Source organism: Coptis chinensis, chromosome 1, assembly GCF_015680905.1.
Source record: "Coptis chinensis isolate HL-2020 chromosome 1, ASM1568090v1, whole genome shotgun sequence".
Lineage (NCBI taxonomy): Eukaryota > Viridiplantae > Streptophyta > Magnoliopsida > Ranunculales > Ranunculaceae > Coptis > Coptis chinensis.
Window position 1 is genome coordinate 35,843,515 of NC_141456.1, and position 14,660 is coordinate 35,858,174.

The window sequence follows — 14,660 nt, forward strand, 5'->3', positions numbered from 1 at the left end:
ACATTAGTAATCGGCGCGCAAGATATCAAAGTTGTCGCTACGACATTACCACTGTCGCCCCCAAGTTAAAAAAAAAACTCACGCGACATTCCCACTGTCGCACCAAATTGAAAAAGTAAAAAAAAATAACTTGTGCGACATTAGTAGTGGCGCCAAAGAGTAATCGGCGCGGTGTGGTGTTGGTCAAAGTCAAAAAAACTTGGGGCAACATTAGTATCTGGCGCTACGACATTACTATTATTGTCGCCAAAGATCCGCATCCAAACCTCAGTTTGCGAACAAGAATGCGAGCAATGGGCGGGTTATCGACCATGAATCGACCACCTAGAGTTGGAATTCCAGGAAATTCCGACGCATTTCTTCAAATTTGAAGAATGCGACCACGGATACGTCCACCTAGAGATGCTCTTAGTGAAGTAAGATACACCTTTGTTTGTCCTCTGGGTACTAATCTTTATTTTGCACAAAACACATTCAATGAACAAAGCAACAATGACATATATTTTTGCAGTTCAAGATAGGATACATGAGCTAAATAATTTCAAGTAAGTAACCAGAAAATGGTTACCTAGTATCACTATATGTCTCTAGTATCTGTACAAAAATTTCACCATATAACATCTCCACTACAATAAATCAACTTAAACTCAAATCAAGTCTCAAAAAACAATCAAGTGTCTGACCGTAATGAACAAACTTAAAATAAAAATAGAACCTAACAATACGATTATAAACTAGATTGCCCCTAAGGTGTTGACGTAACGGGCAGAGGTGTTATGCATAACAACTATGGGACTTCTGACAATGTGGACACCATCAAACCAAACCAGTGAAGCCGAGTAGATCTCAAAAGCTTTCAATGACATTGCTGAAACCATCACAACAAAAGACTGGTTTTCGTGTAGAGCCTGGAACGAAAGAATACTGGGTCTCACATTGATCTTTAAATTGGATGGAGAGGTGATTGTGACCTTTGTACGTAGAATTTGCAACGCCAACATTGGTAATTGTCCTTGAAAATGTAGCATTGGCAACAAAAGAAACTATAGAGGGGTAGTTGAGATCCTTCACAGACCCTTTGAAATTCTTGGGACAATCATTTTCAGCACCCGATACGAGTTTTGTCTGCTCCGTAGTATACCCTATTCTGCATAGAAATTTTAGGTAGTCGCCTTCAAGAGCATCATAAACTAAGCCAGGACGTACAACTTTTACAGGATCAATATGTCCAACACCATAACCGAATTCAGCATCTGGGTTAGTTGTTGGATTTAGGGGGAAAGCTACAAACACCAAGAAACATAAGTACTTGCAAGAATTAGAACAAGTGAACAACCACATGACTTGAATGAATGAAGAAACATAAGTACTTACAAGATTAAGAACACGTGAACAAACATGAATTGAATGAAGAACAAACAAAAAAAGTTTTGTTGCAGCACAAAGTACCTCTAGTCATAAGGGCAAACTTGATTGCTGAAGGTGACCAATCAGGGTGGAAAGTCTTCACATAAACAGCTGCACCAGTAACATGGGGACATGACATAGAAGTCCCAGATATGATGTTATACTTAACGGACCTCGGATCGCCAATGACACCTGATGGTGAAGCATCAGGTGACCATGCGGCAAAGATTTCTACTCCCGGGGCAGTTATATCTGGCTGCAAATCATTTGGAAGTGAAATAATTAATTTAAGCGCAAAACAGAGAATCGCCTGAGGAAAAAGGTAATATGTCACCTAAAGAAACCGAAAAAATAAACACTTGCCTTGAGAATACTTGCGTAATAGGATTTGGTCCACGGGAGGAAAATGAAACAACCCTGGGAGCGCTTACATCTTCAAACGTCTCGCTCTTCAAGATGCTTGCCACAGGGTTCCTATCAACTAAAGCGTCAGAAACGGTATAAAATGTTTCCTCATACTCAAAATGTTCCACAATTTTCAAATGTAGTTGGTAAAATTGGTTTGCTGCAACCAATCATTCAAAAAGTTATTTGAGCAACTGTTAGAGTGACTTAGTTTATTGAGCTTGGTCGATTCTTACTCTGTGTCATCCATGTAGGATTTAACTCTTTCTGCATCACTAGGTTTCAAAAGAGATGTCAGCAAGGGGTAACACTGACCATTATCTACTTCGTTTTCCAAATGCACAATCATACCAGATGCCTTCCTGGTTAAAGCGGGTTCACCATCTGTATAACCATTATAAACGACAATCTTCCCTTCTAAGGAACCATTATTCCCTTGATCCTTCAAGTTTCCATGAACCAAAGTTACTTTATTCAAGATATCAAAGGAATTCATAGCTCTTCCCTGCATATTAACCATCAAAACTCGTTTAAACGTTGTTGCATATAGCCATATACTGCTCGTTCAGGTGCCAACCAGACACAGAGAGAACATATGGTGAAAATTGAATATAGATTAATTGAATAAAACAGATGCATATAGATATTATTTAGTAGACAGACAAATCAGTAAAGACATCATCTGTATATTCACAATATCAAGTATGCAACACAAACTGGGGACGACCACTAATTATATCCTACAACTATTATACGAGAGAACGAAAAGATCAACAGAACAAGGAACACAATTAACATTATCAGATAACACTCGTCATTGGATATTCACCATCTATTCATTAGAACTAGAATTGCTAAGTCAGATTGTGGACGTGTGCATCATTTGAATCAGCGGTTGCATATAGGACAAAATATGAATCATCAAATATATCGAGTGAAGCTGCTTTAAGATGAGCTTAATTTACATGATAATAAATTCTGTTACAAGAATAAACAAATAGAAGAGGAATTAAAATTATGTGTTGAATGTAGATCGCTAAAACAATAGAGAATGCCTATATATAGGAAGAGGTTGTTTTATCAAGTGAGCAGAGTGAACGTTCTGGGCCGACAGGGGGGTATGTGGCCAAAAAGTATTTTGGTTGGTTTCTGTCTATCTTCATTCTCGAGCAATTTCTCCTTCTCTCTCCCTCTCCCTCCTTCCTTCTCAACCAAACCCAACTCTCTCTCTCTCTCCACCACAAACCCCTCTCCCTCTCTCTTTTCCACCTCCGCTCACGCCCCCACCGTTTGCAGTTATCTAGTTTAATTACCTCAAAAGTTGTATTGTCCCCTAGGACAACCTATCAATTATTTTTCGATAGATACTGCTAGCAGCAACACTTAGGATCCAAGGAGCAGTACTCACGGTGGTTCCTTGTTCTGGACCACTGTTTCCAGCCGAATTAGATGTAAGAATTACTCTCTGCATGGCGTGATAGGCGCCAATGGAAATTGCATCCTCGTAGTATTTATGTGCAGAATCAGAACCTAGTGAGAGGGAGAGGATGTCAACACCATCACTTATTGCGTCATCGAATGCTGCCAAGATATCTTCCGAATCACATCCTGATTCCCAGCAAACCTTGTACACAACAATTCTAGCGGAGGGAACTCCCCCTCTTGCGTTCCCCTGTGCCAGTCCATAGAAATGGACATTGTGTCATCAGTCATATCATCCATGCAGTCCAAATTGTGAAATCCAGGTGGCTTGGCCCAATGTATTTATAATCTACAAGAAAAGCTTTATTTTGAAACATGCTATTGTCGTTACCCCTGTTGATTGACGGCATGTTATTTCAAAATCTAGAAGGCGTCGAACGAATAAATTGTTTTTTTTAAGTAAAAAACTTAAACAAGCTTAGTAGAAAAAATATAGTACTGTTCTACTGTTGCATTCAGCTTTTAGGACGTCCTAGATTATCGCAAAAAAAAAATAACAAAAAAAACTTTTGGTGCCATTTTATTTTTTTAGATAAGGCTTGGGCAATGTTAAATGCATAATAGTTGGCGATTTCGAACAGAATCGTGAAATTCCGTCTAATTTCGGTTTTTGAAGAAATCGCCATTAATAATTTAACAGTCGAAAAATGGAAATTTCCAAAATTTACTCGGAATATATCAGGATTTTCTGATTGTAATTCTGGTTTTTGGAGTTAAATCATCATGAATTTAATGAAAGAATACAAGAAACTTGATCGAAGGAACCAAGGGCATTTTCAATGCATTCACTTCAAAAGGCGTGTAAAATGGCTGGCCTTGAAATGTATAAAGATCTCAAAAATGGCGAAAAAAAAATAACATATAACTGGGGTAAAAACCTTGATTCCGGTCTTTATTAGCCTAAAACCCATTGACTTTTGGAATTACGGCTAAAGCCCACCCGCTTATTTTAGATGTGAATTAAAAATGTCTGGCCACGTTAAATTGCGGAATGAGGGCATTGACGCAATTAGAGATTTTTATAATACCAAATTTACCCTTTTCTTCTCAATTCTTCTCAATTTACCTATTTAGTTCTTAGTGTAGTTTCGTCTTCGAAAAGATCACTCTTTTATTGAGTTTGAGATCGTGATTTGTGATTTAATGAGATTTTGTAGTCATGATTTCATTCTTTTCTTTTGACTTTAATTTGTTATTGAAATCTTCTTTTAGAGATCGTAAGTTTGAGGTAATTTTTCTAGATCTCTTTCTGCATCTTTGTCAATTTTTTGATAATTGAGTCTAGTAAGGTTTCGTCTGTTGAGATCCATGGTATTTTGGAGATGAACCTACATTTACTTTCTTTACAAAAGCTTGGTATTCTTCCATCGGCTGTGGTGAAAATACTATTGTTAGATTAGTTAGTTAGTTAAATTTCGTTTTGCATCCTATCACCTTGTGACAAGGGGTTGTGCAGCTACGTATCTGTTCTTGCTTAAGCATGGGAGTAATGAAGTTGTCGAATAGTCGATTTCATCATTGATTGAGAAGCTAGAACTATTAAAGTTGCTGGTTCAAATAAGTTTGGATTTTGAAAAAGAGCTTAATTCATGTTTAAGTTTGATTTGAAGGTCTTGTTGGGCAATGTTTCCTTAGGAAGTGGTGATTGGAGCTTGTTGGGCTAGCCATAGGTTGCGGCGTGCTATAGCGAGAGATTAATGAAAATGGCATTAGTATTATAACACCCCGTGTTTTGTTTCTTTTATTTTCCTAATAATAATAATAATAGATAATAGATAAAATAAAATAGGATAAGTGTTAGTGGAAATAGAAGACGTGGGTTTATGGGATAAACTTTCTTCCCTATTTCGGGGTTTTGTTTTTAACAGAAAGGAAACAGAATAGAGTTTTTGGGGAAAAACACAGCGAGAGTTTTATACAGAAAAACGGGATTTTACTGAAAGAAGAAAGGGAAGGTTTTCTTGTAGCTGGCTGATAATCGGAGAGCGCTACAGGTGAGTAGATTTTATCTCTCACGGACTACTATAACGATGTTTTTTTTCATCAATTTCAAATCTACGAATTTATTATTAAAATATATAAGTTTTATGTTTATTCTTCCTGTTCATTCTATTATGTGCGTAATTTTTGGACTGCTGTTGAAACTCTTTAGTGCGATACTGTCACCTCCATACTATATCATGGAGGCGCGAGCCCCAAACACCGTCACCTCCTTAATACTTTTGATACTGTGATACTGTGGTTGTGTAGATTTTGTTTTTTTGAACTGTTAATTTGTGTATTTGTTGGATGATGCTGGAAATCGAATTTGTTGGTATAGTATAGTGTTAGTTTGAATTGAGGGTGATTGTTGGTGTCGTGAGAGGCGGCTGTCGAAGCTTTGAAGAAACTGTTAATGGAGTTGCCGGTCTTGTTTGGGTTGGTTTAAACTCTTGTTGTTTTAAATGTGTTGATTGTTGGTTGGTTATGTGTAACGCCCGTATTTTTAAAATACGTTTTTATCTATTTAATTAATTAATTTAATTATTTATTTTCAAAATTCGTCGGATTGGACTCGGGATACGTGGGCCTGGTTTTTAGGCCCGAGTCTGGGTTGGGCTTGGGTTTCGGACCCAAGTATATAAACACATTGTTCTAGAGAATAGGGTTTTGAAAAATAAGAAAAATATTAAAAATGGAGGCAGAGCTTGAAGCTTGTTTGCTAGAGGGTGGAGCGCGACGATTCGGACTAGGAGGATTCGTCGAGTTGTTACGTCAGGTGAGTAGTTAGTTTTTTCTACTTCACCGTTATCACGAAGAAACGATTTCTTCCCATGTTTTATTTCAATTCGTTACTGCTCATTATCTTTGGCGTCCTGTTGAACTGTTAAAACTAGGTAACGTTAGTATACCATTTTGTGTAGTTATTAAACCGTCCGAAACTACTGAATGGGGTCATTAATTAAAGAACCCACGCCCAAACTAACTTTGTATTGAATTCGTTCTACTGTTGTGCGTGGGTGGTTTTGTTTTGGGTTGTATGATGTCGGGGGAGTTAAGGATGAAGGTTGGGCTGTCATGGTATAGTGGTGTAGTGGTGTTGGGACTGTCGAAGCTTTGCATTCGGCAGTAATGGCGTCGCAGGTGCTGTTTTTTTTGAACTCGTTGTTGTGGGGTTTTCTAAGTTGTTGGTTGATGGCGGAGGAGTTAGGGATGGAATACGGTGGGTTAAAGGTTTGGTAGCTAGTGAGGGTGCGTGAGGGGGATCGAGTGGTTGATTTACTGGGCTGTTGGGAGCTTGGGATAACCATTAATGGCGGCCAGAGAATCGCCAGTAAAAGTATGGGGACCGTGATGGTTGCGTTTTTGTATTGATTGATTGATGGGGTAGTGTCGTGTGGGTGTGGAGGATGCTAATGGTGCTGTTGAAAACTCCAAGAAACCATTAATGGCGGCAGTAAAATTTCTAGATCTAGTTTTGGGTGAGGTTTGGATTTAACAATTTGGGGTTTTTGCTTTCATTAATGTTGTTGGGTTTGTTATGGGGATTAAAACCGCCTGATCAAAAGGGGTGGTCGATTAGTGCTTGGTGGTGGCCGGATTTGGTGGTGGTGGAGAACTGCTGGAGGAAGGAGATGACCGGCTGGGCTTGGGCCTGGGTCGGTTTCTCTTGGGCTTGTTTGTTTAGTTGGGCCAAGTTCTAATTTTATGTGGGCCGAAATCTAATTTAAGTGGTTGGGCCCTTTTCTATTTGTTTTGTAATTTTTGGATTAGTTTAATTAAGTTTAGTTTGGGCCCAGTTTAAGTTAAGTTTTGGGGACCAGTTTTCTTTTTGTTTGTTTTGGGCGAACTTCGGTTGTGCTTTGGGCGATTCGGTCTAAAGTTTTTGGGCCCGTTCTAATATTGCTTGGGGCGGAGTTCATAGGACTTAAAATAGATCTATATAGGTCTTTCAACTTTTAGACTTTCGGGTTCTAAGGTTTGGGCTCGGCCAGTTGGGTCCGAACCATTACCTTAGTCATGAGCCCACGAGCCATGCATTGACCTTAGCCATGAACCATGGCTACGACCCTGAACCTGTCGAACATGGAAACGACAGTTTGACTTTGACCATGACATGTTGACTTTGACCATGACATGTTGACTTTGACTTTGACCGTTGACCTTTGACCGTTGACTTTGACTGTGGAATGTTGACTTTTCCAGTTTTTCACATATTTGATTATATGGATAAATATAGTAATAATATATTGTCGAACATTATATAACATTGTTTGTCATTATCTAATTAAGATTTGACGTGAGTAGTGTGTAAAACATATATATATTGGGCTTTGATTGTGGGGATCGTGGGATTTTAATTTAATTGTCTTTTGCATTTTATGTTGTAAATTGTATAAATTTGGTGGTCATTATCTAATTAAGATTTGACGTGGATATTGTAATATTATATAATATGTTGGGATATATATATAATGCAATATGTTTGGGAGAAATAAATGTATAAACACTCCATTAGTATATATGTGAGATGCTACTATGAGGTAGTAGTATTGGTGAATATTTGGCCACGGGAGTGTGGCGTAGTGCAATAATATATTGGCACGTGAAAGAATGAAAGTGGTTATGAGATATAATTGAGATATTTTCTAAATATTGTGGCTTAGTGCAATAATGTATTTGACATGCACGATATATAGTGAAATGTTTATGAGTCATAAATGAATGACACCGAATAAATTACGAATGAAAATCCTAGAACGACTACCACAACTCATGTGATTGGCCCTTCCGGCGTTTGATTAATCCGAATGGCCTTCGTAAATAATGTGATTGGCCCTTTCCCGGCATTTCGGTTAATTTGAATGGCCTTCGGGCGTAAGTAATGTGATTGGCCCTCCTGGCGTAGCCGAATAGTGGCTTGATTATTCCGTTCGCAAAATAGAACGATGACGCGCGATATTTTATGCCGAATAGTGGCTGTACTTACATAGATTTGGCTTCCGTGTGAGGATTTACCTAGTGTGCGGCATCCCGCTCAGGGTAGTTACGCACGGAGTGGCTCATTATGTAAGGGAGGCATGTGGATGTACATGTTCGGCGTTGGGTAGCGATTTTGGTAGCCAGGGAAACTAGGTAAGACATAGATACGACGTGATTTTAGGGACACACAAAGAAAGCCTTAAATAATCTAATTATGGTAATATGTTGGTTATTTGTTTAGTTAGAACCTAAGGCGCCTCGATGGAGGAACTACATGTCTTATTCATTAGGCGTATAGTTTGTTGTGTGGTTAGTGGGAAGTTAAGGCGCCTCGGTAGAGGAACTACCTGCCTTAGTTATTGTACTTAAGGATGTTTTATTAGTCGTTAAAAGTTAAGGCGCCTCGGTGGAGGAACTAAGCTGCCGTGGGATTGTATATATATATATATATATATAATTATATAATTATGTATTTTAGGGCTACTCACACCACCATTGTTTATAATGTTGACCCGATTTGCATGTTTTCTTATCGGTGTGTTTCATTCAATGAACATAGTTGATAAGTTTTGACAGTTTAGTGTTGAAGAAGGTTAGGCTGCTTCTTGTGGTTTTCGCGTTAAGCGTTGATCTCGGGATATGTTTTGTTTTCCCTCGAGGTGATATAGAGTTTCAGTCGAGACAAAGTTATTTGTATTTTCATTTGTAAACTTTGTAATGAAGAAGACTTTTGTTTAAGTTAAAATTTTTATTGGTTTTTAATTATCCGCATATTTAAACTGTTTATGGGTTTTTGGAAGTTGAGAGTGCGTCACACCTCGGAGATCGAAGAGTCGGGAACAAATAATGTTTTTCCGAATTCTGTCAAAATTCGGGGTGTGACATTATGGGTTAGGAGGATTGATGGAGGTTGGAATGAGGGCTGTCGAATGGGTGTTGTTGGGGGCGGTTGGAAGCTCGGAGAAACCATTAATGGCGGCTCGACCAAACCTCCTCCAGTAAAATCGTTTGAACTGTGATTTGGTTGCTTATTGTTGGTTGTGGATGTTTGTTTTAGTGTTGTAGAGTGGTGGGCGGCTGTTGGGAGCTTGAAGACGCATCAATGGCGTCCAGTCGAGTTTTTCCCAGTTTAATAAAATCGCGATTTGTTGGTATCATTGGGTAGGGGTTTTCAGCAGGAACCAAACCGCTGGAGTCAAAGTGGCGGATTAGTGGAGGCTGGTGGTGGAGGCGCTGGATAGTGGAAGAGAGGAGATGAACAGTGTCGGTTTTTGTTGGGCTTGGGCCGAACTAAAAACATGGGCTTGAATGTTTTCATTTTTGAAAATTCAAATTGGATTTTAAGTTTAGACTATGGGCTTTAGGCTTTGGGCTTTTGGGGTTAGATAAGTTTAGACTGGTTGATTGTTGTTGACTCTTGGCAGGTCGACTTTGACTTTGACTTTGACCAGAGTTGACTTTGACCAGTTGACCCAATTTGACCTTTTAACTCGGATTATGATTTGGGTTATTAAGATAGGTCTAGGGCTATTAGCATGCTTGGCTTTAGGCTAAGACCTTTATATATACGTGTGTATGTGCATTACCTACTATGTGATGTTTCAGTTTTTATGATATGCAACGTTATGACACTTAGACATCAATCTAATTAATAACGCGTAAACCAAAAATATATGAAATAAGATACTCCTTCGTTCTCTAAAATAATATATGCAATAAGGTTCAATCATGCGTAAACCAACTTACCGCACTCTTTTAGAACTCTCTACGCCTCAAGTTTTGGAATTGAGTTTTATAACTGTTGATGTCATATGTTAGGTAGGCATTTATTGAATGTGCCATAAATGGCCCGTTAGCGTTATATATGGGTATTCATTGAATGTGCCATGAATGACCCGGGTATTCATTGAATGTGCCATGAATGACCAGATTGTTTGGACTGCCCTAGAGAGGAACTAAAGTATTCGCCTTGCGGGTTGGTTGTATTATTTGATTATGCAAGTGTTTGGGTTACTTTTGAATACCTAATATAATATCTACATATGTTATATAGAAGTTCTAACTTTCTTTTGCAGGAGGGTAGGACTTAATAACATTTTGTGCAGGGATGCGGTCCTACCCTTATACAGCAGTGGATATCGGTAAGTTTTAATTCAATGGTTTAGATATTAAAACGAGTTATTAGAATGAGTTAATATAATGGAAGTTTTGCTTGGGAAGAAACTATGCCGGTTGAAATGACGGAACTATCTGCTTCCAAGCTGAGAATGATTAAGTTATGGAAAAATATAAAGTGATTGTTTGGATAATTAAAGTATGATAATGGTTTCATGTGGTTAGTCTACTCATACCAAAGAAATTCCATTTTCTGTCACCCATGTTTGCTTTGTTTTGGCAACGTGGGTGTGTTCTTAGGAACATAGGTGGAAGGCGATGGAACCGGCGTTTGATTTGGGATTCTTGCACGGAGCGGTCCGTTAGTTTTTTCTTTTAGGTCTGATTCTTATTGGAAGGATGTAATAACGTAGTTTTCTTTTCATATGACATGAGAATACGATGTTGAGGACCTGTTATTCTTAGAATGTTATATTGATGATTTTTGATGGAAGATAGACTTGCATAAAGTAATAAAGAGAATTTTTGGAGATTATTTTTGTTGTTAAGATTCTTTATGATGTGGGTTTTAGGTTTTAACATGTGTTGTATCCACCCCGTCATAGCCTGGGTTTTTAAACAATTGAACCAAGTGATGTTTGAGATATTTATTTTTCAAATATTTATTTTTAATTGTTTAGAAATTCGGGCTGTGACAAGTATTCTTAAAAAGCTTGATCCTTTCGAGTTACCAATTCGAGATTGCATTGAGGTTCAAGTCAGTGTTTTAAGGACCTTAAACAAGCTTTGTAAAGTTGAACTCTTAAGTAAGTTCTTTGTAAGAAAAAATTTAAGCAAGAAGACTTCGTCTTTGGTCTTGATCTTTGAAAAGTTTTTCGGTCATTATTCTTCCAAGAATGTAGCTTCTAATTTGGCTATTGAGTATTTAAAGAAGTACAACATGTTCCTTGTTAAGTCTCTCCATGCTTCTTCTCCTCTCGCAGTTAAATTAGAAGCCCTGCGATGGGTTCATAGCTTTTGCAAGGTTGTGGTAATTGTAAAGGGTGATGAGAGTTTCATAAAAAAAATCATCATGAAGAAAGTGGTTTTGTTAATATATGTGATAACTTGATTACTACGCATTTGAATGCATTTAAGATAAGGAGCCAAAAGTGAGGTCTTGCGTTGCGCCAGTCTTGGATAATCTTTTGCAAGTAAGACTTATTTACCATGGAAACTTGTATGAAATTGTAGGAGTTATCCTCGAGAAAATTGGTGATCCTGATACTTCTATAAAAAACACATTCTTGTTCTTAGATAAGCTAACATCTCTTTTTTTGTTTTATACTAAAAAAAATCAAGCTTTTAATTTGCTTTTCTAATACCACGCTTTGTTACAAGTACCTTCCTCATGCACAAATTGTCATTTGTAGAATGTCTCATGTTTGGAGCCCTTAATACTGGAACTGATTCTATCACCGTTTTAATCCATATCTCTACGACAAACTTTCTACTAAGTATGTCCATTAGTGTGAGTATAATAAAATGACTTGTATGTAGTGTGAGTTTCACAGTGGTTGTTGCAGTAGTAATAGATAATGCAACATCCATGTTGCAGTTGAGTTGACAGTATAACATTCATGTTGTAGTAGAGTTGTCAGTGCAACATCCATGTTGCAGTAGGAGTTCATAGTGGTTATTGCAATAATAATAGACAGTGCAACATTCATGTTGCATTAGAGTTGATAGTGCAACATTCATGTTGTCGTAGAGTTACCCGATTAAACATTTATGTTGCGATCGAGTTGCCGATGGTGATTCTTGCAAGTAGTAATAGTCGGTCAACATCCATGTTGTTGTAGAAGAGTTAATAGTGCAACATCTATATCGCAGTGAGAGTTGATAATGGTTGTTCGCAAGTAGTAATAAACGATCAATATTCATGTTCTTTGTAGAGTTAACGATTGCAATATTCATGTTGCGCAGAGTTGTTGAAGTAGTAATAGAAGCGGTCACAACATCCACGTTAAAGTATATTTTGATAGTGCAACATTCATGTTTGCGATGGTTTATTCGCGATAGTAATAGATAGTGCAACATCCATGTTGTAGTATAGTTGACAATGTAACATTCATGTTGTAGTGGGAGTTGACGGTTGTTGTTGTAATATTAATAGACATCCATGTTGCAGTGTTTGGGAGAAATTTTGGGAGAGAAATCAATAGGAAATTTTAAGGACAAAATTACCGATTGAAATTTCACAAAATTTCAAGACAAAGTTCACATGAGAAAGTTAAGCCGGATTTCATATTTGGCATTATTTGTTTTGTCTTAAAGGGCAAAGTGGTAATCTAACTCAAAAGTCAACCGGATGGGCTTTACACATAAATAAAAAACCAGGTGTCTTTTATCCATAATTAAACTGGAACTGTGGACTTTAGGCCCAAACTCTGAAAAATTAATTACGACAGCGAAATAGTTATCCACGGTTCCACACACGACATCTCAATATCTTCCATAACAATTAAATACAAAGAAAATAAGCCAACTAAGTGCGGTAGTAGGCTGCCAAAATAGTTGCTCTCCCATGGCATCTCGAGACCGTAAGTGAAATAGATAACTCGCACGGCACATACGAAACACAAAATTTATTGTACATCAAATTCCCTCAACAAAAAATTTATATGTAAACTCACAACAACAAAGTATCGAATATTAGAGAAAATTTCGAAAATAAGGTATTGTAAGTGAACCGCAAATTCAGTACATAGACACCGTGATGCAAAGCTAAGAAAATCAGTTCACAATGTCACCTTGGTTTTTTGTGAACAAGAACATAAAACCGATTCAAGGTGTGCCATCTTTTGAACCGGGGTGTGTAGGTAACAATGTAACAGGATTCACACTTTATTGCTCTTTAAATGATCCCCTTCTTGTATGTTAAATCATGATTTTGTTGCACATTTTATTTACCATGGTATTGAGTATATATTTATTTTAGTTTCTTTAGTGTTTAGACAAAGTAAGCACAAAAGAAATACATAATTGTAAAACTTTTTGCATTTAACGTGAATAAATATATTTTGCTCATAGACTTGATATGTGTGAGGCTTTCACCTAGATACAAAAAGGCACTGTGACTTGACGTTGAACCCAATCACGCATGAGATTATACTGTTATAGGAGCCATTGCAGATTTTAAAAGTACACCTAGCGTGCTTAATTTGTTCTTCATACAAAAATATGATGTCAATAGTTGATTCCCATCCCCACTTAAATGATTTGGAGGTCTTCAAATAGATGCTCCTCCAACATCAATAGGTGAGTAGGTCAATAGGTGGTGTCTGAACTCTGATCTCACATGCGCCTTCTGAATGTGAATGTATAAGTAATTCCAGTTTTAAGATAAGTTACTAATAGTTTTTAGACTACCAATGACGGATTAACTTTAATCAAACTGTTACTGATTCTTCATTGCACTGAGGCATATGTACATTTTTGGGGTGACAAAGAAGTGGATTGACATTTTATTATCTTTCAGGGTAGCTGCTTGGTGGTTTATTTCATTTTATTGGGAACTTGTCCCACTCAAGAGCTCTAATTTAACTCAAAACTCTTCCACTAAAAAAAAAGGAACTAGGTGACCCAACAACTTATTGGAATTTTGAACCAAAGTATTATTCTTGAAAAATTAAATTAAATGCAAAAAGACTCAAAGAAGTACAAGAATACCATAAAATTAAATTACTCTTAAGTCCATACGTTATAAATGAGGGATGGTATTATGTGGGAAACAATGTCATAATAGGGTAGGTAAAAAGGTCATTTCCGCAGAAGACGAAAAGTATAAAGAAGGAAACCTTAAATGTACATTTGTCATCTTTTTTCTTTGCTCTGTCTTATTGAGAAGAATGGAAAGAAGACACATGGTCACAGTAACACCATCTTTCTGTACATACAGTTCTTTTAAACTTGGAACAAATAAGCACTCATCTTTTCCTTGTAAATTTCTTATTCTTCAGTAACAACAACTATCAATGGAGGTTGGTGTTGATATTTGAGAAGCAGGTTTGTTCTAAACTTTTCCGTCATTTTCAACTTTCCTCACTCTATGTTGTAACTTTCATTGAGTAATGAATAGAGATAGTAATGTTAAATATAGTAGTTGAGTTTATAGACTTGTTTCCAGTATTCATTCCCATATACTTGTTAAAAGATTTTAGGCCAGGAAAGGGATACACACATGCACGTTTGCTAGTTTAGGTAATGGATATTGTTGTATCTTTTGACTTCAGAGAAACATTGGTCCC

General features: G+C 37.2%; 1 protein-coding gene across 9 annotated transcripts; it reads right to left on the reverse strand.

The window, feature by feature from the left end:
* Positions 1-478: 478 nt before the first annotated feature.
* On the reverse strand, positions 479-3,971 carry LOC147523717 (cucumisin-like). Of its 9 annotated transcripts, none has more exons than XM_086599459.1 (6): positions 3,221-3,971; positions 2,164-2,317; positions 2,049-2,087; positions 1,767-1,881; positions 1,450-1,659; positions 479-1,283 (listed from the first exon to the last, which is right to left on the reverse strand). In XM_086599459.1, the coding sequence occupies exons 1-4, from the start codon at positions 3,281-3,283 to the stop codon at positions 1,859-1,861; spliced, it is 279 nt and encodes a 92-aa protein (XP_086455585.1). In that variant the 5' UTR covers positions 3,284-3,971; the 3' UTR covers positions 479-1,283; positions 1,450-1,659; positions 1,767-1,858. The 9 variants fall into 9 exon arrangements, with proteins under 9 accessions (XP_086455585.1, XP_086455584.1, XP_086455582.1 ...); XM_086599458.1 differs by having other exon boundaries at positions 1,450-1,663; positions 1,771-1,881; positions 3,221-3,958; XM_086599456.1 differs by having other exon boundaries at positions 2,049-2,317; positions 3,221-3,736.
* Positions 3,972-14,660: the final 10,689 nt, after the last annotated feature.